The following is a 22106-nucleotide window of genomic DNA, read 5'->3' on the forward strand; positions in this document are numbered from 1 at the left end:
TGTTTGCACTTTGTTTTTCTTCTAAGAATCTTTCCAGTCACAAGGTAGGTGACTCTTCCTTTCGGTGATAGTGCGCATGGGCATCGAATCCATTGTTAGATTGTTTGCCGCAGAGGGTGATAATGGAGTTAGTAAGAGTAGTAAGAGATGTCCATGTATGTATGTATCTATGTAAGATGTAAATGCAACAGGTATAGGTACCCGGGGAGGCAGGATTGTGCATGTGACTTTACAGCTCTACATACCAAGAACAGATGCATACTGGGTAAGTAGCATTTTCCGTTCGAGGCATGTGAGCTGTAGATCACATGCTGTACATAGACTAAAAAGCAGTTATCTCCCCAAGCGGCGGCTAACCTGTAGCTGTTGCAGTGGTTTGAAAGTGTGTACATAAAACTGCCTGGCCCACCCTAGCTTGCTGTCTTGCTAACACATCTACACAATAGTGTTTTGTGAATGTGTGAGGTGTAGACCATGCAGCAGCTTTGCAGATGTCATCTATGGGTATGTTTCCTAAGAATGCCATAGAAGCTCCTAGTTTGCGAGTGGAGTGCGCTCTGGGGGAATTGTTAAAGAACTTTTTGATTTTGCATAGCAGATCGGAATGCATTTGACTATCCACCTAGCAATGCCTGACTCTGATATTGGATTGCCTTTATGCATTGGAACAAAAGAAACAAATAGTTGTTTTGTCCTTTCTATATAGTAAAGAATTGCTCTTTTCACATCTAGAGTGTGCAAAGCACGTTCTGCCACATAATCTGGTTGAGGAAAGAACACAGGCAGCTCAACAGAATGGTTGATGTGAAAGGCAGAAATGACCTTTGGTAAAAATTAAGGATCGGTCCAAAGAACCACTTTGTTGTGATGTATTTGTAAGAAAGGTTCTTCTATGGTTATTGCCTGGATCTCACCCACTCTCCTCAGAGATGTGATAGCTATGAGGAAAGCAACCTTCCAAGTAAGGCATTGTATTTCACATTTATGCAATGGCTCAAAGGGTGGACCCATAGGCCTTGTGAGGACAATATTGAGATTCCACACTGGAGCAGGTGGAAGTCTCGGAGGAATGATTCTTTCAAGTCCGTCCATGAATGCTTTGATGACAGGCACTCTAAAAAGAGACAGATGTTGCCTGTTCTGTAGGTATGCAGCAAGATGTAAGCGGATGGAAGAATACGCCAAATTGAAACACTGTAGGTGTAACAAATAGCAGACGATATTTTGAATTGAAGCGACCAGTGGATCTATGTGATTTTTATTGCAATGTATCACAAAACGCTTCCACTTTGCTGCACAGCATGCTCTAGTGGTAGGACGTCTCGCCTCCTTGATAATGTTCATGCAGTCTGGCGGAAGATTGAGGTAACCAAACTCCAAGATTTCAGGTGCCAGATCGCAAGGTTGAGATGGCTGGGATCTGGATGTCTTATCTCTCCATGGCTCTCAGTAAGCAGATTGGGAGTGAGGTGTAGTTTTTGGTGAGGAACTACTGAGAGTTCCAACAGGGTTGTGAACCAGGGATGCTGGGCCCATGTGGGAGCAACTACGATTAATGTCAGGGACGCCTGTCTGAGCTTCCGAACCACTAATGGAATGAGTGGGAGAGGCGGAAAAGCGTAGGCAAATATCCCGGACCAATTTATCCATAGTGCATTGCCCTTGGACAATAGGTGTAGATGCCCGGATGTGAAGCTTGGGTATTTTGCGTTTAGGTTTGTGGCCAACAGATCTAGGTCTGGAAATCCCCACATTTGGAAAAATGGGAGGATAACTCGAGGGTGGAGTTCCCATTCGTGGATCTGTTGTCTTTGACGACTGAGCAGATCTGCAATCTGATTGTTTAGTCCTGGAAGGTGCTCTGCAAGGAGAAACATTCTGTGATGTATAGCCCATCTCCAGATGGTCTGTGCTAGCTGTGATAGCTGGAGAGAGTGTGTGCCCCCTGTTTTTGTATGTTGTACATTACTGTCATGTTGTCTATACGGATCAGGACAGCTTTGCCGACTAGATGAACTTGAAACGCTTGGAGCGCTAGAAAAATCGCTAGCAGCTCTAATGGTGTATGTGAAGCTGCTTTTGCTGCAGGCGCTACATGCCCTGAATTGTATGCGTCTGGAGGTGAGCTCCCCAACCAGTGAGGGATGAGTCTACTGTTAGCACTATCTGTGGAACCGGGTCGATGAAGGGGCGCCCTTTTGAAAGGTTTTGTGTATTCCACCACTGCAGAGAGCGATGGGTGCGGTTGTCCACCAACACTAGATCTGATAATAGACCCTGAGCCTGGTTCCACTGATGTGCTAAGCACTCCTGAAGGGGGCGCATGTGAAGTCTTGTGTAAGGAACTATTAGTATGCAAGACGCCATCATCCCTATTAACTGCATGAACACTTGAGCTGGCAATGAGTGTTGAGGCTGGAACTGTTGCGGGTTCTGGCCGGATTGGGATAGGCCAAAGCCTTTTGTGTGTCTATTGTGGATCCTAGATACGCCTGTGTGTTGGATGGCTGTAGATGGGATTTGGACAGATTCACTGTGAAGTCCAGATCGTGGAGCAACTGCACTGTTTTGAGAGTGTGATGGAGACAGCTTTTTACAAGTTGGCATTTATGAGCCAATCATCCAGGTATGGGAAGACGTGAATATGTTGTCTTCAAATTTGAGCTGTGACTACTGCTAAACACTTTGTGAAAACTCTGGGTGCGGTAGTTCCTCCGAATGGGAGCACCTTGAACTGATAATTTTGTCCTGCTACTACGAACCTTAGGTATTTGCGATGAGCAGGATGAATTGGGATATGGAAATAGGCGTCCTTCAAGTCCAGAGTGGACAGGAAGTCACCTTGTTCAAGGAGCAGAAGTACTTGTTGTAGAGTGCCCATGTGAAAGTGGTCTGATTGAATGTATAGATTTAGATCTCTGAGGTCCAGTATAGGCCTGAGAGACCCGTCCTTCTTGAGAATTAAGAAGAATAGGGAGTATACTCCGGTTCCTTGATGTTTTAATGGGACTGGCTCTATTGCTTCTTTTTAGGTCTCGCCTACCATTGCAGCGTGCATGCGTTGCTCGCTCTGAGAGACATATTGTGGTAGGGTAGGTTTTATAAGTGGAGTGGAAGCCCCGCCCCTTTTTTCCATTGGCTTGCATCATCGTTCATGCTAAACGCTGGCTTTTGATTCTAAATGAGGCTTCTTAGTCCCCTCCTTGTTACCGCCCTGTCTCCATCTTGGATGGCCCATCCGGACTGGATCTTTTGCCTGCAGCATTACACAGTCTCCTTCATTAGTCGGGATGCACTATATGTTTTCACAATGCTGACAGCTTGCTTAAAATGTGCCTCGGGTGGGATATCGGGTGGGATATCTTACCTCGTCCTCGGACACCAGGCGGCGCAGCATCCTCATGTCATCATCTCCCTCGGCAACCCCAGGGCCCATCTAACGTGTCGCCATTACTTCATGTCGAAATAACCAGCAGGGACGATCCAGGAGCTTGTTCAACTATGGATCCTGTGGGACTAACCACAAGGTATGCATTTGCCCTGGGATCATACCGTACACTGCTACGTAGTTGTGCATGCAATCGACTCGAACCTAAATAATGTTTAATAATTGCCGCCGTTTGTTGTGAACTGGGACGTAGTTGTGCATGCAGACCACTTGGATCGAAACAATATTTAACACTCACCGCTGTAGTTTTGTACGCAGTATGTTGGACTGTCTCATAAGCACTCGCGCCTTGCCACCGTTGTTTAAACGCAGCATGTTTAACTTTATTAGAAGCACACGTGCCTTGCAGCACTTCATTACTTTTCTTGGGCACAACTTGTGCAGACCGCTTGGGTCTATGAAAAGAGCACTGAACATAACTTTGCTTTATACGCCTTCTAGAATGGTCACTTCGCACACAGCACGCTTTTGCCTGTACTTTGCAGCAAGTTTAAGTATGAACACTGCAGGCCGGAGATTCTCTTGTTACCTGGCAAGGGACTAATAGGCAGATTCTCCTCTTTGGGCTATTGGATCACTTGGGCTCTCTGACAGCTCTCTGCCCTGTACTCTTAGGGCGGTAGAGGTGTTCTGCTGGAGCTGGGGAGTCTGAGTGCAGCCTCGAGGTGTCATGCTGGAGCCTGGTGTGTGAGTACAGGCCGAGGTGTTCTGCTCGTGCCCGGTGTCTTGAGTGCAGTTCCAGGCCCCAGCGAGAGGACAGCTGCGTCGTGGTGGAGCCACACAATGCTGTCGGCAGAGTGAGGTACTCGCATATCTTGTACATTGTTTTTACAAATATTTCGCGGATGTTCGCAAGTATTATCAAATCTTATAAGTGATGGAGGGGGACCGTTTTCATTTCAGGGAACCCATCACACCCCAAATATGTTGGTGAAATCATGTGCTAAGGGCGCCCCACCTTTGGAACCAGAGAAAAAGGTCCAAAATGTGCCCCGTCTGAGGACTGGCAGGTTCAATGGGTTCATAGTTGCGTTCCCTGTGCCGTTGCTCGGGTCTCCCAGCAGAGCCTGTGAGTGCCGTGAACACTGGCTTTGCACACGTGTTGTGCGAATCAGCAGAGTTGTACTCTCTGTTCCATATGCACACCGTGTACTCGTACGCAGTGTAACATATCAGCGTATTTAATGGGTATTTTATAACAATGTGTTCGCTGTGCATTATGCCTGTGTATTTCATGAGCACATGCACATATAATTTCAATGTGTTAGGTGTGCATTAAGCCAATGTTTTAGAGTGTGCAGTATTTGAAGGTGTGCAGTACAGGTATTGTTTTTTTCCAAGTGTGCAGTGTTAACGTGTGCATGATTTTAATATCTGATACCAACAGCCTTATCTTATCAGTGGTGATGCCATGTCTTCGGAAGATGAGCTGCCTGCACTCTAACGCACACTTTTCTGATTGGAAATCAGGCTTGGCTCTTTGGTTGTTAGCCTGACGTTGATTGCTATTGTGTAACGTCCTGAACGTCTCAGGATCGTTTAACAGACACGATAATGAGAACGCAACCACTTGTGAAGGTTTAGTTATTTTAATGAAGGCAAAAATAATACAAGGAATAAACAAAGGTTATAGTCACTGGAATCCTCCAGGCTAAGTACGTTACCAGCCCACAGCACGGATGGTCCTAACCGTCCTCTGCATATACGCCGATCCCGGCGTATGCCAACAGAGGGCAGAAATGAAATGGCCGACAATGCCAATCGGTAGGCTGTGAGGGGCACGAAGAGTGTTGGGGAGAATCGAGGAGTCAGGGAAACACCCAGCCGGGGTCTCTACCTGAAGGGAGCAGCCGCTCAACCTCTTCCTCAGACTGCACCGGGACGCGGAGTCACCTCCTGGTGATGCGTCACCGATACCCCAATCACAAGCAAAGAAGACTGAACCGAGAGCAGCCGCTCGATCGATCCTGTGGACTTTCGAGTCTGTAACGCGGCAAACACCTCCTGGTGTGCGTTACAGCTGGCAGTCCCTGTATCTCTGGTCGGGCTGGGAGTTACGACTCCAACCAGCAAAAGCGCCACTGCGCTTTGACTCAGCCGAGTCAAAAAGCGAAGCTCAATGGTTATCCGGTAGAGCTTCCGGGTCCTTCACAGGTGACGATGGGGCAAGACACGGCCCAGGGAGTAACGACTCGACCTACCTCCGTTCTTGCCTTACTGGAGCACCACTCCTGAACACTGCTCTTCACTAAGCAGGTACGTCGGTTGTAAACACAATATCCGACAGCGTTGTACCTCCCGGTTCTTCCCTTTATAGGGCGTTGTTTTCCTTGAGTTATGTAACAGCTCTCCTGTTTACATAAGGGCGTGTTTTCCTTGAGTTATGTAACAGCTCTCCTGTTTACATAAGGGCGTGTTTTCCTTGAGTTATGTAACAGCTCTCCTGTTTTACATAAGGGCGTGTTTTCCTTGAGTTATGTAACAGCTCTCCTGTTTACATAACCTCTCAACCGCTAAGCATCCTGGGAGATGTAGTCCGTTTTCGCTGGTTACCGTTTTCCTACCCTTGCATGACAGGAATTCTTGACATATTGGGTCATTGAGTTGCGCTATTGGCATTGTAAATGACAATGCCTTTATTTATGTTTTGGATTTTAAAACATAAATAAAAGGCATTGTCATTTGCAATGCCAATAGCTTAAACTTGCCTAAATGCGAGACCTACAGCATTGCAAATGCTTGTTCTAACAGAGATTGAACCTCTTTTTTAAGAAGGGTGAGATGTTCCTGTGACATTGCATTTGATCTTGGAAGAACGTTTGGGGAGTGCCTGTAAGTTCCAGGCAGTAACCATATTGGATAATTTGTAGAACCCATTTGTCTGAGGTGATGGTGTTCCAGACAGGGAGAAATTGAGCGAGACGTCCCCCGACAGGAGTGGAACGATCGGGGGTAACGGAGGGAAGTCACTGTTTGTTAGTAGCGGGGGAAGTGCGTGTGGAGTTGTCTCTGCCTCTTCCCTTACCATTGTTTCCTCTAAAACCTCCTCTAAAATATCCTCTTGATGAAGGCAACTGGTTGATGCCCTTGAAAGAGGAGGAGGGATTTTCTGTGGTAACAGTTTTGGAACCACCCCTGTAGAAGGAGCGGCGAAAGGAACCTCTACTCGCAGGTAACTGTAAAGCCCCCATGGACATTGAGACCTCAGTGTCTTTTTTCATTTTCGCCAGTGAGGTGTCAACTGCTGGGCCAAATAGGTGTTCCTCGTCAAAAGGTTAAGAATGGAGGCCTGTACCTCAGGTTTGAAACCGGATATTCTTAAGCATGCGTGTCTGCGTATGAGCTCTATCATATCTGGCTAGCAAAGCCTGAGCATTGGCAATGCGCCAGTGATTAGCTGCCTGAGAAGCTACCCTTTTACCAGAGGCATCAATTAACTCAGACTCTTTACCAGGAGGAGGGGCCTCACCTGTTTGCAAATTTGCTCTTTTACGAGCATTAGAGTCTAAGGGCAGCTGACCTTTAATGCAAGCAGGGTCAGTAGGTGCTGGTTTATATTTTTTCTCAACCCCGGCCGTGATTACTCTTGCCCTGACAGGGTCTTTGAAAACCTCTTCTGCATGCTTAAGCATTCCCTTAAGCATTGGTAAAGTGTGTGTTGTTTTATGGGTGGAGCTTAAGGTCTCAAATAAGAAGTCCTCCTCTAAAGTCTCTCTATGCAAGTCCACCCCATGATAGGGAGCAGCCCTGTTAAGAAGCTCAATATAACAAATGTTGTCATCGGGAGGTGATGGTCTCGATGGATACAAATCAGGGTCAGTGTTTGTATGTGGATCAGTGCTATAATCCTCCCATGGGTCAACATCTTGTGGCCTGTTATCCTCATTCCCGTACCACTCATCCTGTGGGTCAGGTGATAGTGGGGGTGACTTAGAGGGGGGGGGGGGGGTAATGAGTGGGTGAGGATTAATAGGTGAAGGAGGTGGTGGTGATGGGTTTGTACCCATATTCCTTTTCTTTAGAGGTACATGATGCTCATCCTGATGTGCCAATTTCTTTTTCTCAGGTAATTTGGCATGAATGTGTCCAGTATCTGGGTTGATAACCAGCTCTTTTTGTGTCGAACCCAGAGGTGGAACATCCGACCGAAACTCTTTTGTTGGAGACTTTTTCTCTTTAGTTGTAGTTTTCAGCGTCAAAAGTTTCGTCTCTGAAGTCTTCGGTACCTAAGACTTAGGCTTGTACGAAGATGGATGGAGGAGGGACATGCTTGGTTTTCGGCACCGATGATTTTGGTTCGGTACCGCTAGGTGGCCGACTCGATCCAGAGCAAGAAGGCTCTTCTTTGTGTTTTGGCGCCGGGCCCGAGGGCGGGGTGCTCAGAACTTTTTCTCAGTGCCGACCTTGGCCCGCAGGCAGAGTAAGGACCGGAGCGTTTTTAGGTTTTTTTGGGGGGCAAGGGGGTATCTGTACTCACGGTACGTTGCGCTGATGTAACTTGTTCCTCTCCTTCCATGTCAGAGTCAGTTTGGACACGGCGATATGTTCTTCTTCCTCTTCTCCTTGAGCGTGTTCTTGGGTCGGAATTTTTTCCGAAGATATCTAACCGGAACGGAGCTTGCTGTTGCATCTAGTGACGTCAAGCTCAATGGTCACAGAGCGTCTTCTTCGATCGAAACGATCGGCATGCGTCACAGTCTTTCTCGTCGTGTTCCGGGGCCAAACAGAGATTGCACATGTCGTGCAGGTTGGTGCGCGGAAAATTAGCGTGACACCCGGGACAGAGCTTGAATTGAGTCCGTTCCATCGACTGCTAGCGAGCCCGGCACGGGTAGGCCCAACGCCCCTCCACGAGTTTTCCGATCGAAGATTCTTGGTTAGAAACAATACGAGGAGAATGGGAAACGCGATCGAGAAACAATACCGTCGAGGGTAGTGGATTGCGCGTCAAAGTGAACCCAAGAAACGGTGCCGAACCAGAGCGCAGCAATTCACATCCGAACCCGATGGCGGAAAAAAACAATCTAACAATGGAGTCGATGCCCATGTGCACTATCACCGAAAGGAGAAGTCACCAACCTTGTGACCGGAAAGACTTCTTCAAAGAAAAACAAAGTGCAAACATCCGGACCCAACACTAGATGGCGAGCTATGCACAGCATGTGATCTACAGCTCACATGCCTCGAAGACTGTGTTCCTGGCAGTTGTACCACCCATGGGCACTATCATGGCGTAAGTCTAATGCCAGGTGTCCCGCTTGGTCAACATCCTTTGCAGAGATAACTGCAGTTAACTGAACAGGGCAGGGGTAATAACAAAACCAACTACTAACCACAGGAACACTTCACTAACAGCACACTCACAACCCCCCTCCTCAGCTCTCTCATAGACAACGGTACCCTAACATCACAATCTAGCTCGTAGCATCTGGAGTAAGGCGTACTGAGAACCCTTCTACTTCTGGAGCCCAGCACCTTACAATTCAATGCAGAGCAAGCTTCCCACAGGCCGGCAGCCCCAGTCTGCCCTGTACCTCTGTCCCCCCAAAACAAGTACAACCACCAATAGTTCCCCTTGGACTCCTGAGAGCTGCGGCGAGGCCACAAGAAGCGCACACCACCTCCCGTCTCACCTGCGTGAACTGCTTGTAGCTGACTTTGCTAACCGGGTCCGAAGGTTTGACTTTGCCGGCAAGTACAGACGAAAGCATGTTACCGAGTGTCACCATCCCCAGGATGAGCCTGCAAGAGAAAGAGGACAAAGAGTTAGGGAGGCCAGAGGTGCCAGAGGTGCAGGTGAAGAACACAACATTGCCCTTTAATGATGGATCCATTTTGCAGCTTAATGTCGCACTGGATTCCAGTGAACCTCAAAGAGGAACCAGAGGGACAAACACCCTCATAAGTCTGGTAGTCGGAGAAACTTGGAAAGGATGGAACCCCCAGGTCTGTTTAGGTTTGGGTATACACAGCTCTAGTGTATGGTAGACCTGGACCACCAACACGGTAGCAATGACCTCCTCAGAAAGCACAGTAAGAAGGAGAGAGGGCGTGCAGGCTTTGGGTCATCTCTCCTCAGCCATTTGCTTCCATGGATTTCATGCTGTGCCATTGGTTGGATCCTGGTCATCCCCATGTCATTTCCTGGATCCTTACACATACCCACTTGTACTCCCATTCGGTTGTGGCAGCGTATCCAGTACTTCTTCTGCAAGAATCTCAGGGCGATACGCTGTGTAGTTTGCAATAGAGGACCAGTGTGTGTGATAAGATGCACTTACTTTGTGGATATAATGAGATTTAATTAATTGCGGATTCCTGGCTTTTTTGGTTTAGCGTGTGATGTTAGCTTTCTGGTATCTTTTTTGCGGTAAGTACATTTTGTATGCATGTGTGGTTTGTTTAAAAAAATCTGGTAATGCTGTTCTTTCACCAACTGGCTCCCTCACACAAAGGTGCATTTCTGTCAGCTCCACATAATTCCAAGTGGTGATACTGACAGAATTAACAGCACCACTAAAATGTCAAAAACTGGGGTTTTCCCGATGACCGTATAATTTTCAACTGGGGACCCTGGTTGCTGAAAACAGATGAAATCTTTGGGGGTGACTGTTGTACAAATTGCTTAAAGTACTGATCCAAATGCTTGGGGCATCCTAGATTCTCCTGTAAACTCCTCATTGTTTTGGGTGCCCAACCTCAGTGATACTGGTACCCTTGGCACTCCCCACTCTGAATAGGGTATATACAGCATCATTGTAAGGGTCCTTATATTTTGGCCCCTAAGTGATGTACATGGTCTCACTGAATAGTAAGTGACATATCTGTGAGTTTGTCTTTACTTCTTTATGTGATACCAACTTTTGAGTACTAGGACCGTGTTGGCACATTCTTGGAGGGTGAGGTGGCACCGGTGGTATGTGGACTTGCCTCAATTAAGTTTGTACTGGCCCAGGCCACCGTGCACAGTCCTGTTCCGGCCTGGAGGTGGCGTCCATGTAGTAGCAAGGCCCTGCATTGGCGTCTGCCCACACTCTGCACCCGTGCCTGTCTGCGTACGTGGCATGATGGTCACGGAAAGAGTTTGGGTGGAGGACACTGCAGTATTTTATGACATTTCTAGATGTTGAGTTACTTTTTTAAATTTGTTTTCAGTGACTTTGGATGGCGTTTGCTTTTTTGTGGAATGTGTCAGCATATTAGCCCTGGTAGTATCAGTTTCTCATTTTTTTCATTTTGTGACGATTAATTCACGTTTTTTGTTGAATAATTGATTTTTGTGTAGGTCTCTACACTGAATATTCTGCTGCTTTGAATTTTTTAAAACATATTTTTGCTTTGAAAATGCTGCATCAATATTTGCTTGCCAGGAACCCTCACCTGCTGAAATATTTTGGAGGTTGTCAGGGCACGTGCATTCATTTAATACCTTTCAGTTACTTTTTCGACTCGTTGAGGTTACTCGGCGTCAGTGGTTTCAAATTTTGCACCCAATACAGTCCTTCACCTAAAACCACCTGTTTCAATGTGTTTGTTGCCTGATTTGTGCCACTTTTCACATGTAGGTAATTAGGGCCATTCACAGACAACACCAACTGTTCTTGAACACCTTGACCTGCAATTGTCAGAACTTATTATTATTTTTTTTAAACAGTCATCGTACTTTTCTAGTGGAACAGATGTCGTATTTGGACCTGGATTTGGCTACAACACAGGGAAACCTAACAAACCCAGACTTTTTTTGAAAAGTACACCTCTGGGGAGTACACGGTGGTGTGCCATGCGTGGATCCCAATATGTTTTCTTACTGCAAATGTCCACTGTTGGCTAAAATAATAGAATTGTCCTTTCATTTTCCATGGGGGATGGCTCCAGTTTTTGGACCAGGGTCATTCGATGCTCATGTAACTCTACGCACCCTTAACCTTTCTATAATTTAGAGACCAAGGAGAGCTGGGTCCTGAGGATTTCATGGATCTCACATGATCTTTTTTTATGTTTTCATGTGTTTTGGACCCTTTCCCGTTGCGGATCAAAGGCCCAACCACACAAGTTGTTGATTGAAAGAAGTGCTAGAACACAGAGTACAGCACTTGGCATTAACTATTACATTATTTTCCTTTTTGACTTCTAAATGTAGGTCGGTGTGCAAGAAAAAACATATTTTGCAAAACTCCGAATCGCGTGACATCATGGGTAACCCCAAACTCAGAATCATTTGAATAGTCAGGGTTCCTAAACTCAGATTCATGGGCGCATTTAAAAACCACATGCACAGGTTTCTGTTACACCCATTTTCCATTTTTTAGCTTTGACCTGAATTGATGAATGGTTGTTACACAATGAAAACTGCTTATAAACTGCAGCAGAGTTGATGGTTCTGGGTACTGCACGCTTCTCACAATCAACGAACACTACATATCCCTGCGACGGAAGAGTGGACAGTATCTTACTTTCTTGGAGTGGCCTTCGGGGTGAAAAAACAGACGGCTTACCTTTATTCGTTTTTTATTTCAGTCATTAGTTTCTTTGGGAAAACCATAAGTGCCATATAAGAAAGTCTCAACATCATTATTATTATAGTGACGCCGTTAGTCACATCTTACCTGGGATGCTAAAGAATTTAGGATTAAGGTGAAAAATGCTGCAAATGTGAACAGTAAAGGTGAGCAAGATGTCTCAGGACGGGCAAGCTGCTTTTGGAAGTCCTGGAACCTTCTTGGAGGAGCCAGCTTCCTTCAACTTGTTTCGGCCAGGCCCAGTTGTTTACGTCAAGGAAGAGAGGGGAAGCATTTTAGAGCCCAGAATCTTCCAGGGACTAAAGCCTCATGTTTTATTTAGAGCTTGTTGCACTCTTGGATAAAGTCCTCCGATTCGTCTGGAAGCAGGGGTCCTGGGCAAGTTAAAGAATCTGGTACCGACCGCTTGTAAGCAGACAGGGAGTGCCAAAAGAAACAGAATGGCTGAAAACTTTAACTCTATCGTCTGCTGGACTTGATGCCCATGAGATGGAGAGGTGAAAAGATTGTACAAGTCCACTGTTAAAACATGTTGGCTCCACAGAGGCTCCAGGTGGAACCTGAACACAGAGTTGGTGTTTGACATCTAAATCCACTTGGGGAGCTCTTCACCAGCAAAATATTTTATCAATCTGAGTCGCTCCCACTCGGGGGGGTCCTGTAGACCTGGACTTAGGGTTCCTGCCCACGAGCTTTGGAATCTGTATAGAGAACTCACTATCAGGGGATGTGGGGCTGCAAGGACACACTCTATAGTTATTGAGCCTCAAGAGAGAGCGGGAATTTGTTCCTTCACATTCCAGATTTGTACCATTCCAGTTAGTATCTTCATCACTCTTGGCGACACGCTTGACAGGATATACTTCAGAAACAAGCCGCCTTGAGTGATTCATTGCTGATGAGAAGCAGGGATCTTTCCAGTCACCGCCAGTCGTTTTCTGTTTTTTTAAACATTCTGTTGCTCCCGACGAGTGTTCCTCTGACATGAATGAACAGCTTTTATGTCTGATGTTAGGTTGTTGTCCTCCTCCCAGTCTTGTATTTATTGCCAAACTGAGGCTCCTGCATTGTGAACCCACCATCTGAGATGAGTAACCTGACTGTGTCCAAGGCTCAGAGCAGTGAGTTATGAGGCTGTGAAAGGGCACTGCAGCTACTCCAGGAAAGGCTTAGAGAATGGTTTTGAAAACAAAGTTATTGAAGCCCAACTGATTGGTGATCTGGGCACGTCCCTCTCTTGCAGAGGTGTCATGTGTACGGAGGGAAAGGGAAATCCAGACTTCTACTGGCGGGGTCTCAGGAAGAGTCCTGGCCCATCTGCTGCCTCCACCTCCCCCATCCTCACCTCTCTGAGCCTGGGAGTCCATGATCAGGATTGCAAACCTGTTACTTTAGGAGCTGCACCTAATAAATGCAGTTGGTGATTACACTGAAGGTGCTCCAGGGCCCCAGGGCATTTTACAACCAAGCCTCCAAAAACATAAGTAACAAAGCACTAATCACTCGTGCAGTCTCATGCTCGGTTTGAAGGGCCTGGAGCGATTAATTAACATTACTTACAAACACATCAGTTTCAAAGACTGGCACATTCCATCGTTTAACTTGGCCTTAAGCCTACACCAGTCATTAGCCGCTCCTCTCTTGCGACACTGCTCATGTCTGAATCAAGTTGCAACTCTGCCGACTGCACCGGTCGTGGCTAACCGACCTTCTCACAAGTACGTTCCTGCTTGACCCAGCTTGTTCGGAAACTGCATGAAGCTGCCAGGCTCATATGTTGGTATCACGTTGAGGTGAGTACATCTGACAGCGAGGCGCATGATCACGGCAGTATCCAGATATCCGTCCTGTTCCCTGTAGGGGGAGTACACAGCGAGCACATGGGGAGCATCGTCTAAAATAAATTTACTGCATCTTGGGTCTCCTTCTTATGCATGTCTGGGATGGCAGTTGGCCATTTCTACCCCCTCCTCGGTCTTTGTCCTACAAACGTAGTGGGGTGTAGTTATGCCCATCATGACGCGAGCAGTCTGGAGGTCGAGCTCATAATGGCTGCGCCTCCAGGATTCTCCTCCATGAAATGAAATGAAATCCAGTATTTGATAAAGCTCACAGCTACTCAAGCTAGAGTGCCCTGGCGCATAGACAACGGGGGAAATGAGTGGAAGAAGCCTGTTATTCATTAAAGAGCCACGTTTTTAACTTCTTTCTAAAGGACAGTAAGTCTGTATCAAGCCTCAGAGTCTCCGGAAGGCTATTCCACAGTTTTGCGCCCCGAAAGCCGAAGGATCTACCTCCAGTACGGGCAAGACGTATTTTGGGCACGATGACTAGGTTGGCGCTGGAGGAACACAAGGGTCTGGATGTAGAGTAATGGTTAACTTGTTTGATTAAGTATCCGGCTCCAACCTTGTGGAAGGCTTTAAAAAAAGATGGTCATAGCTTTGAAGTCTATCTGCTCTTTAATGCGGAGCCAGTGTGAAGATTTGAGAATCGGAGTCATACTAGATCTAGGACTAGATCACAGGATGGCTCTGGCTGCGTTGTTGTAAACACTGGGTCAAGGATTTGGATAGACCAAGGTACAGGCAGTGGACGTAGTCAAGCTTTGATGTCACTAGAGCCTGCACCACGATCCTTCTGCTCTCCAGCGGTAGAAGCTGCAGAAAGTTTTTAAGCATTCAGAGTATACCGAAGTATGCGCCGGTAGGATTTTGAATCTGAGAGTACATCGACAGTGTTTCGTCTATGACTATTCCCAGGTTTTTGCCCTTCTCTTTTCAGCGGGTGGGGGCAGCAGAACCTTAGGCCACCAGGAGCTCCAATCGGATGTTTCTAGTTTTCCAAAGAAAACAACTTCCGTTTTATCCGGATCACACTTGAGCTGATCAATCGTGAGCCAGTTGAAGACCTTCGTAAGGCAGGACTTGATCTTTGCCCCGTCAAAGTCGGAGCCTTTATCACAAGAGAAGATAAGGAGTGTTGTCAGCGTAAGAAACTATTTTGGCGCCCTCTTCCTCTACCAGGGATGCCAAAGGAGAGAGATAAATATGAAAGAGGGTAGGGCTGAGAATGGAGCCCTGGGGGACACCAACATTGATAGCAGAAACCGGAGAAGAGAACGGTGGGAGACAGATGTCCTGAGATCTGTTACCCAAATAGGAGGACATCCAAGAGAGGGCAGTTCCACCCAGGCCAATGTTTTTAAGTCTGTTTAAAAGCCTCTCATGTGGGACCGTATAGAAGGCCGCTGACAGATCTAACAATATCAGAACGGCCTTGCCTCCCTCAACTAATTTACCCCTAATGAATTCTGTCACTTCCAGCAAAGCTGACTCAGTACTAAAATTTGACGTAAAGCCAGACAGATTCATGAAGGAGCTTCCCATCTTCAGTGTGCTTTTGCAGGGCTTTATTTACAAGCTTCTCCAATGCTTTGGAGAGGGTCGGAAGCAAAGAGATCGGCCTATAATTGGCAGCAGCCGTCGGGTCAGCATTCGTCTTTTTTATCAAAGGAAAATTCTTTGCGTGCTTCCACAGTTTAGGCGTAACTTGAGGAGTTCCAGTGAAAGAGCTTTATATGATTTGCTTTGGCTTGGGTTGCTTTAAAATCTTCTTAGCTGCGTGGAGCATCGGTGACTAGACTTTGCTCTGTGGCAAGGGGCACACCCTTGGATTACGTCCTACGTGACAATCTAACAGGTATTGCAACTGGGGCCTCAGTACAGAGGAGACCCTTCCAAAAAGGAGGGGTTTGATGATGAGAAGGAGCTGAGTCTACACAGTGGTGGCTTGCTGAAGGGCAACGCAGGCGCGGTTGAGGACTGGAAGAAGCCATCACTGGCCGTCAAGTAGATGATCACAGAGGAGCGTTAACAATGGTGCTGATAACTAGCAGAGAACAAACGGTACCTGCCTTAGTCCTAGTTATGCATAACAGTGATCATCATTGGAGTCAAACTTTAGGATCATTCCTGCTGAATGCAGGGATCACGGACACTTTAAATACAAATACAGATTTTATCAAGAGTAAAAGCCTTCCATCTCCAGTGCTGTAGAACCCTCTGAAACGAATATGCTACTTACCAGTATGCATCTGTTCTTGGCATGTAGGGCTGCTGACATTCATATCTGTGCATAGATCGCCGCCTAGTGTTGGGTCCGGATGATTGCACATTGTTGTCCTGGAAGAGTCTTCGAAGTATCACGAGATAGGTGACTCCTCCCCTGGACTACAGTGCGCATGGGCATCCTCTCCATCCTCAGATTGTTTTTCGCCATTGTGGCAGTGATGGAGTAGATACAGGAAGTGATGACCATGCTATACAGTAATTCTGAGAGCTGCAGCTGCGACAGGCGCCGGGGAGGAGGGTGGGCGATATGAATGTCAGCAGCCCTACATGCCAAGAACAGATGCATACTGGTAAGTAGCATATTCAGTTTGAGGCATGTGGGCTGCTGAATTCATATCTGTGCATAGAATACACAGCAGTACCTCCTATTAGCGGCGGCTACCCGTGCCAGCTGCAGCAGTCTGAAAAAGAGTTTTGAGAACAGCCTGTCCTACAGCTGCCTGCTGTTTTGAGTGTACATCTACACAGTAGTGTTTTGTAAATGTATGTATAGTGGACCATGTGGCTCCTCTACATATTTCTTGTAAAGGAATGTTTCCCAGGAAAGCCATAGAGGCCCCTAACTTCCGTGTTGAGTGGGCTCGTGGTGGAATCGTTAATGTGCGTTTAGCTTTTTGATAACAAATTTGGATACATTTAACGATCCATCTGGCTATACCTGCTTTGGAAATGGCGTTGCCTTTGTGTTGTGGAGAGAAGGCAACAAAGAGTTGTTTAGTCTTTCTAAAGTTTTTAGTTCTGTCAATATAGTACACGAGGGCCCTCTTTACATCTAGTGTGTGGAGCATCCTCTCAGCGACATTTTGTGGGTTTTGAAAGAAAACAGGCAGTTCGATGGTTTGGTTTATGTGGAACTGCGATATCACTTTAGGCATGAATTTGGGGTTGGTACGCAGTACGACCCGGTTTGCGTGAACTTGTATAAATGGCTCCTGAATGGTTAGTGCCTGGAGTTCACTAACTCTTCTTAAGGAAGTGATGGCAACCAGGAAAGCCACTTTCCAGGTAAGGAATTGAATCTCACAAGAATGGAGAGGTTCAAAGGGTGGACCCATTAGTCTGGTGAGGACCAAGTTGAGGTTCCACACCGGTGCTGGGGGGTGCCTTGGGGGAATCACCCGTTTAAGTCCTTCCAAGAAGGCTTTGATGGCAGGCACTCTGAATAAAGAGAGGTGCTGCCTGTTTTGGAGATAGGCTGCTATTGCGGTTAAATGGACACGTATTGAGGTGTATGCCAGATTGCATCGGTATAGGTGTAATAGATAGCAGATTATGTTCTGAATAGATACGTCTAGCGGGTTAATGTCATTGTTGTTGCAATAAATGACAAACCTCTTCCATTTGGCTGCATAGCAAGCTCTGGTAGTGGGTCTCCTAGCTTCCTTGATGATCTCCATACAGTCAGGTGGCAGGTTTAGGTAGCCAAACTCTAGGACTTCAGGAGCCAGATTGCCAGGTTCAGCTGTTGCGGATCTGGGTGTTGAATTTCTCCATGGTTCTGCGTTAAAAGCGCGGGTTTGATCCGCAGCCTTTGATGCGGCACCACGGAAAGTTCCAGAAAGGTGGTGTACCATGGCTGGCGTGCCCATGTTGGAGCAACCAGGATGAGTGTCAGTGAGTGCTGTCGCAGTTTGCGTGCCACCAGCGGTATCAGCGGCGCTGGGGGAAAAGCGTACGCAAATCTGCCGGACCAATTCATCCATATCGCATTGCCCTGCGACTGTGGATGTGGGAACCTGGCGGCAAAGCTTTGGCATTTTGCGTTTTCCCTTGTGGCGAATAGGTCTATCTCTGGATGACCCCACTGCTGGAAGTACGGTTGGAGTACTGATGGGTGTAACTCCCACTCGTGCATCTGGTGGCTGTCTGCTGAGCAGATCCGCCATCTGGTTGTCCTTGCCGGGGAGGTGTTCCGCCATGAGGAATATGTTCCTCTGAATGGCCCACTTCCACATGCTCTGAGCCAGATGAGACAACTGTGGAGAGTGTGTTCCTCCCTGCTTCTGTATGTAGTACATGGCAGTCATGTTGTCCGTCCGGATCAACACGACCTTGTTGCACAGGTGTACTTTGAATGCTTTCATTGCCAGGAAGATTGCCATCAGTTCCAGAAGGTTGATGTGCATCTTCTTTTGTTGTGTAGTCCATAGTCCCTGCACTGTGTAATTGAGTAAATGAGCTCCCCATCCCTGAAGAGACGCCTCCGCTGTCAGTATTATTTGCGGGACAGGCTCTTGGAACGGTCGGCCCTTGCAAAGGTTTTGTGGATTCCACCAATGCAGAGAGTTGTATGCCCGACCGCTCACCAACACTAGGTCTTTCAACTGTCCTTGAGCCCGAGTCCACTGACGTGCTAAGCACTCCTGAAGCGGGCGCATATGTAGTCTCGCGTGTGGGACTATGAAGATGCAGGAGGCCATTATGCCTATCAACTGCATGAACACTCGCGCCGGAAGGGAGTGTTGAGGTTTGAATTTTGAGATCAGCTGTTGCATGCTGTTGATTCTCACCAAAGTTGGCTGAGCTGTGGCAGCCAGAGTGTTGATTGTGGCGCCTAAGTACTGTTGTATGTGCGCAGGTTGGAGACTTGATTTTGGGTAATTTAGTGAGAATCCCAGATCGTGAAGAAGGTGAATGATGTGGGACATGTGGGTGGCACATTGTTGTGCTGATTTGGCCTGAACTAGCCAGTCGTCCAAATAAGGGAAGACGTGAATATTTTGTCTTCGCAGATGCGCGGCCACTGTCGCCAGGCACTTGGTAAAGACTCTGGGCGCTGTTGTTACTCCGAAGGGGAGAACTTTGAATTGATAGTGATTCCCCTGAATGGTGAATCCGAGGTATTTTCTGTGTGAAGGGTGTATTGGTATGTGGAAGTATGCATCCTTCAGGTCTAGTGTAGCTAGGAAATCCCCTTGAGTGAGTAGTGGGAGAACCTGTTGGAGGGTGAGCATATGGAAATGCTCCGACAGTATATATAGGTTTAGGGGTCGCAGGTCTAGGATAGGTCGGAGCGAGCCGTCCTTTTTTGGGATCAAGAAGTACAGAGAGTACACTCCTGTGCCCTGCTGGGCGGTGGGCACTACTTCTATGGCCCCTTTTGCGAGCATAGCAAGCACTTCTTGCTGGAGGAAATGTAAGTGTTCGGCTGACATAGGGCGGTGCTTTGGTGGTATATTGGGTGGAGTGGAAGTTAGTTCCAGACAGTACCCATGTTGAATGATGTCCCTGACCCACCTGTCCGTGGTGATGTTCTTCCATGCGGGCAGGAACAGCTGGAGTCGCCCCCCGACAGGTATTAAGTGGTCGGGGGGTAGGGAGAGGGCGTCACTGTTTGTTTTTTGGGGAGGACCTGGTGTTGCCATATCCACGTCCCCTGCCCTTGGCGCTGGATCCACGATATCCACCCCTGTTGTTTTTGTCGTAGGTGGTTTGTGTGCCACCTTTGGCATACTGTTGTTGTGACCCCTGGCATCTTGACGTTCCCCTATTTCCAGTGCGACGAAAGGAGCCACTACGAAATTGTTGGGTTTGTAGCGCCCCCATCGATTTGGCAGTATCTGTGTCTTTTTTTATCTTCTCTAGTGTAGTGTCAACGTCTGGGCCAAATAAAAATTCCGAGTTAACCGGTAAGTTGAGTATATTGTTTTGGATCTCGGGTTTGAAGCCTGAGATGCGTAACCAGGCATGGCGTCGTAACATGACACTAGTGTTTATTGCCCTGGCCGCGGTGTCTGCTGCGTCTAGGGCGCATTTTTTGGACGCATTAGTGAGGAGTTGCCCTTCTCTAATGAGGAGCTCCGCTGACTCTTTATACTCCTCTGGTAGGTGTTGGAGCAGTGACTCTAGCGTGTCATAATGTGACCTGTCATAACGTGCCAGGAGTGCTTGTGTATTGGCAATGCGCAGGATATTGGCTGCTTGCGCTGCCACACGTTTGCCAGAGGTTTCGAGGACCTTTGACTCTTTGTCTGGGGGAGGAGCATCACCAGTTGTCTGTGAGTGGGCTCTTTTGCGAGCGTTGGCAACCACCATAGAGTCTAATGGCAACTGACCCCTAATGTATTTAGGGTCACCAGGTGCAGGCTTATATTTCTTTTCAATCCTGGGGTTTAAGACTCGGGCTCTTGTGGTGTCTTTGAAAATGTCTTTGGCAGGCTTCAGAACCCCTTTAAGCATGGGCAGAGTCTTGACAGTTCTTTCCGAAGATGCGAAAGTGTCAAGCAGGAAGTCCTCCTCAATGGCGTCAGAGTGCAGTTCCACCCCATGATGAGCAGCAGCCCGTTCGATAAGGGCATTAAATGCGGCTGTGTCCTCTGTAGGAGAAGTTTTAATATTGTAGAGTTGCGCGTCCTGAGCATGTGGCGTGACACTTGGGTCTGTGGGGTCATCCCATGCCTGATCAGGATCCTGTGTTTCATCGGGATCTGCGTCCCCGGGGTAGATGGTATCGTCCCCACCATATTCTTGCATTGGGTCCGATTCAGAATGGGTAGGAGAAAAGGACTGCGGAGCTAGTTGGAGGGGATGGAAGTGTTCTTGTAGCACTGGTTTCTGCTCCGCCGGTAGCTTGCGTTTAAGAGGAATTTTGTATGGCACCTCTTCCCTGACTGGAGTGATCTTGCGCTTGTGGAGCATGAGCCTGCCAGTGTCAGCGTCGATAAACTGTGGCCCTGAAGGGTCGTGTTCTGTTAGGCCAGAGGTGGTGGACTGAGTGTGGAGGACACGTGTCCGAATTTGAAAGAGTTTCGGTGCCGATGTCGGTGGCAGCCCAAAGGTAATGTTGGTGGGCTCAGAGTGCACTGTACCGGGTGAGGTAGTGCGGGGACCCGAGGTAGAGTGGAGGGCTACCTGGTCCCGGATACGTTGGAGAGATGCAGAGACCTGCTGCACAGCAAACTGAGATGGTGGTTTGGTGGGCATCTTGGTAGTAGGTGTGGAGGCCGGCCCCGACTTTTTTGTCGGAAGGGGGTCACTGGCTTGAAGAGATGCATCGATAGTCGACGTAGTCGAGGACTTCTTCGGCATCGGTGCGTTAGGCGTCGACGTAGCCGAGGCGGCCATTTTGACTGCGGAGGCGACAGGCTTCGGTGTCGGCGCCGAAGGTGTCGGTGCCTTGTGGTGCACGGGGGCGCGCTTCTTCTGTGCGTCGACCGCGTCTGCTGCGGTGAGCTCGGCGCCGAAGTCCTTTTGTACGCGTTCGGAGCCGACGACTTTCTTCGGCGTCGGCGCCGGGGCAGTGGACTGTTTCGACGCCTTTGATCCGACCACCACCAGTTTCGCTTTCGATTTGGAAGGGACTGGAGCGATGGATGTTTTAGGGTTTAACAACCCGGTCGTCTTGGGTAATATCGGCTCTTGCATAGTGTTCAGTGCCGGGCCGGAAGGCGGGGCCGAGGAACCATGGATTAGGTCTTGGGTAAGGCCCGAAGGCGATCCCTCGACCGGAGCCTGACGACTAATGTTGGCCTCCGTTTCGACGGATTGGCCTAACTCCTTGGGAGAGCTGTCTTCTTCAGCCCCATAGGCTTCGTCGATGTCCCCTACCTCGTCGACGGCTTCTTCACGTCGAAAGAGCTCTTCGTCATCGTCGTCCGATCGGGAACCATGCTCCGAAGCGGGGCTAGATAGTATTTCTTCCACGCTCTCGGCGTCCTCGTCCTCGGTGCTGAATATGTTGGTGGGTGCGGGCGCTGCCTGCTGTGCCTCGAGCCTCGCTGCCCGTCGGTTCCGTAGAGTTTTCTTGGATCGGAACCGCGCGCAGGCCATGCATTTTGATTCGTCGTGATCCGGCGAGAGACATTTGTTACAGACCGGGTGGACGTCGATGTGAGGGTACTTGGCGTGGCACAACGGACACCTTTTGAACGGAGTTCTCGATTCCATGGTCGATGGAGCGTCGAAGTTTGGACCAATTCGATTCGAAAGTTCGAAAAGGGTGTGGAGCACTAGAACTAGTAGTCGACACCGAACGGTAACTGTACCGACGAAAACTATAGGCCTTTT

General features: G+C 48.1%; 1 protein-coding gene across 4 annotated transcripts in view; it reads right to left on the bottom strand.

Annotated features, from left to right (window-relative positions):
• LOC146799865 (cystathionine beta-synthase-like protein) overlaps window positions 1-22106 on the bottom strand; it is a 307153-nt gene that overhangs the window by 47115 nt on the left and 237932 nt on the right. For all 4 annotated transcript variants that reach the window (XM_085620762.1, XM_085620761.1, XM_085620759.1 and 1 more), the window contains exon 14: window positions 9082-9190. In XM_085620762.1, the coding sequence (XP_085476888.1) occupies window positions 9082-9190 (109 nt within the window). The remainder of the gene's footprint in view (window positions 1-9081; window positions 9191-22106) is intronic.

The sequence above is a fragment of the Triturus cristatus genome, chromosome 8, assembly GCF_964204655.1.
Source record: "Triturus cristatus chromosome 8, aTriCri1.1, whole genome shotgun sequence".
NCBI classification, from domain to species: Eukaryota; Metazoa; Chordata; class Amphibia; order Caudata; family Salamandridae; genus Triturus; species Triturus cristatus.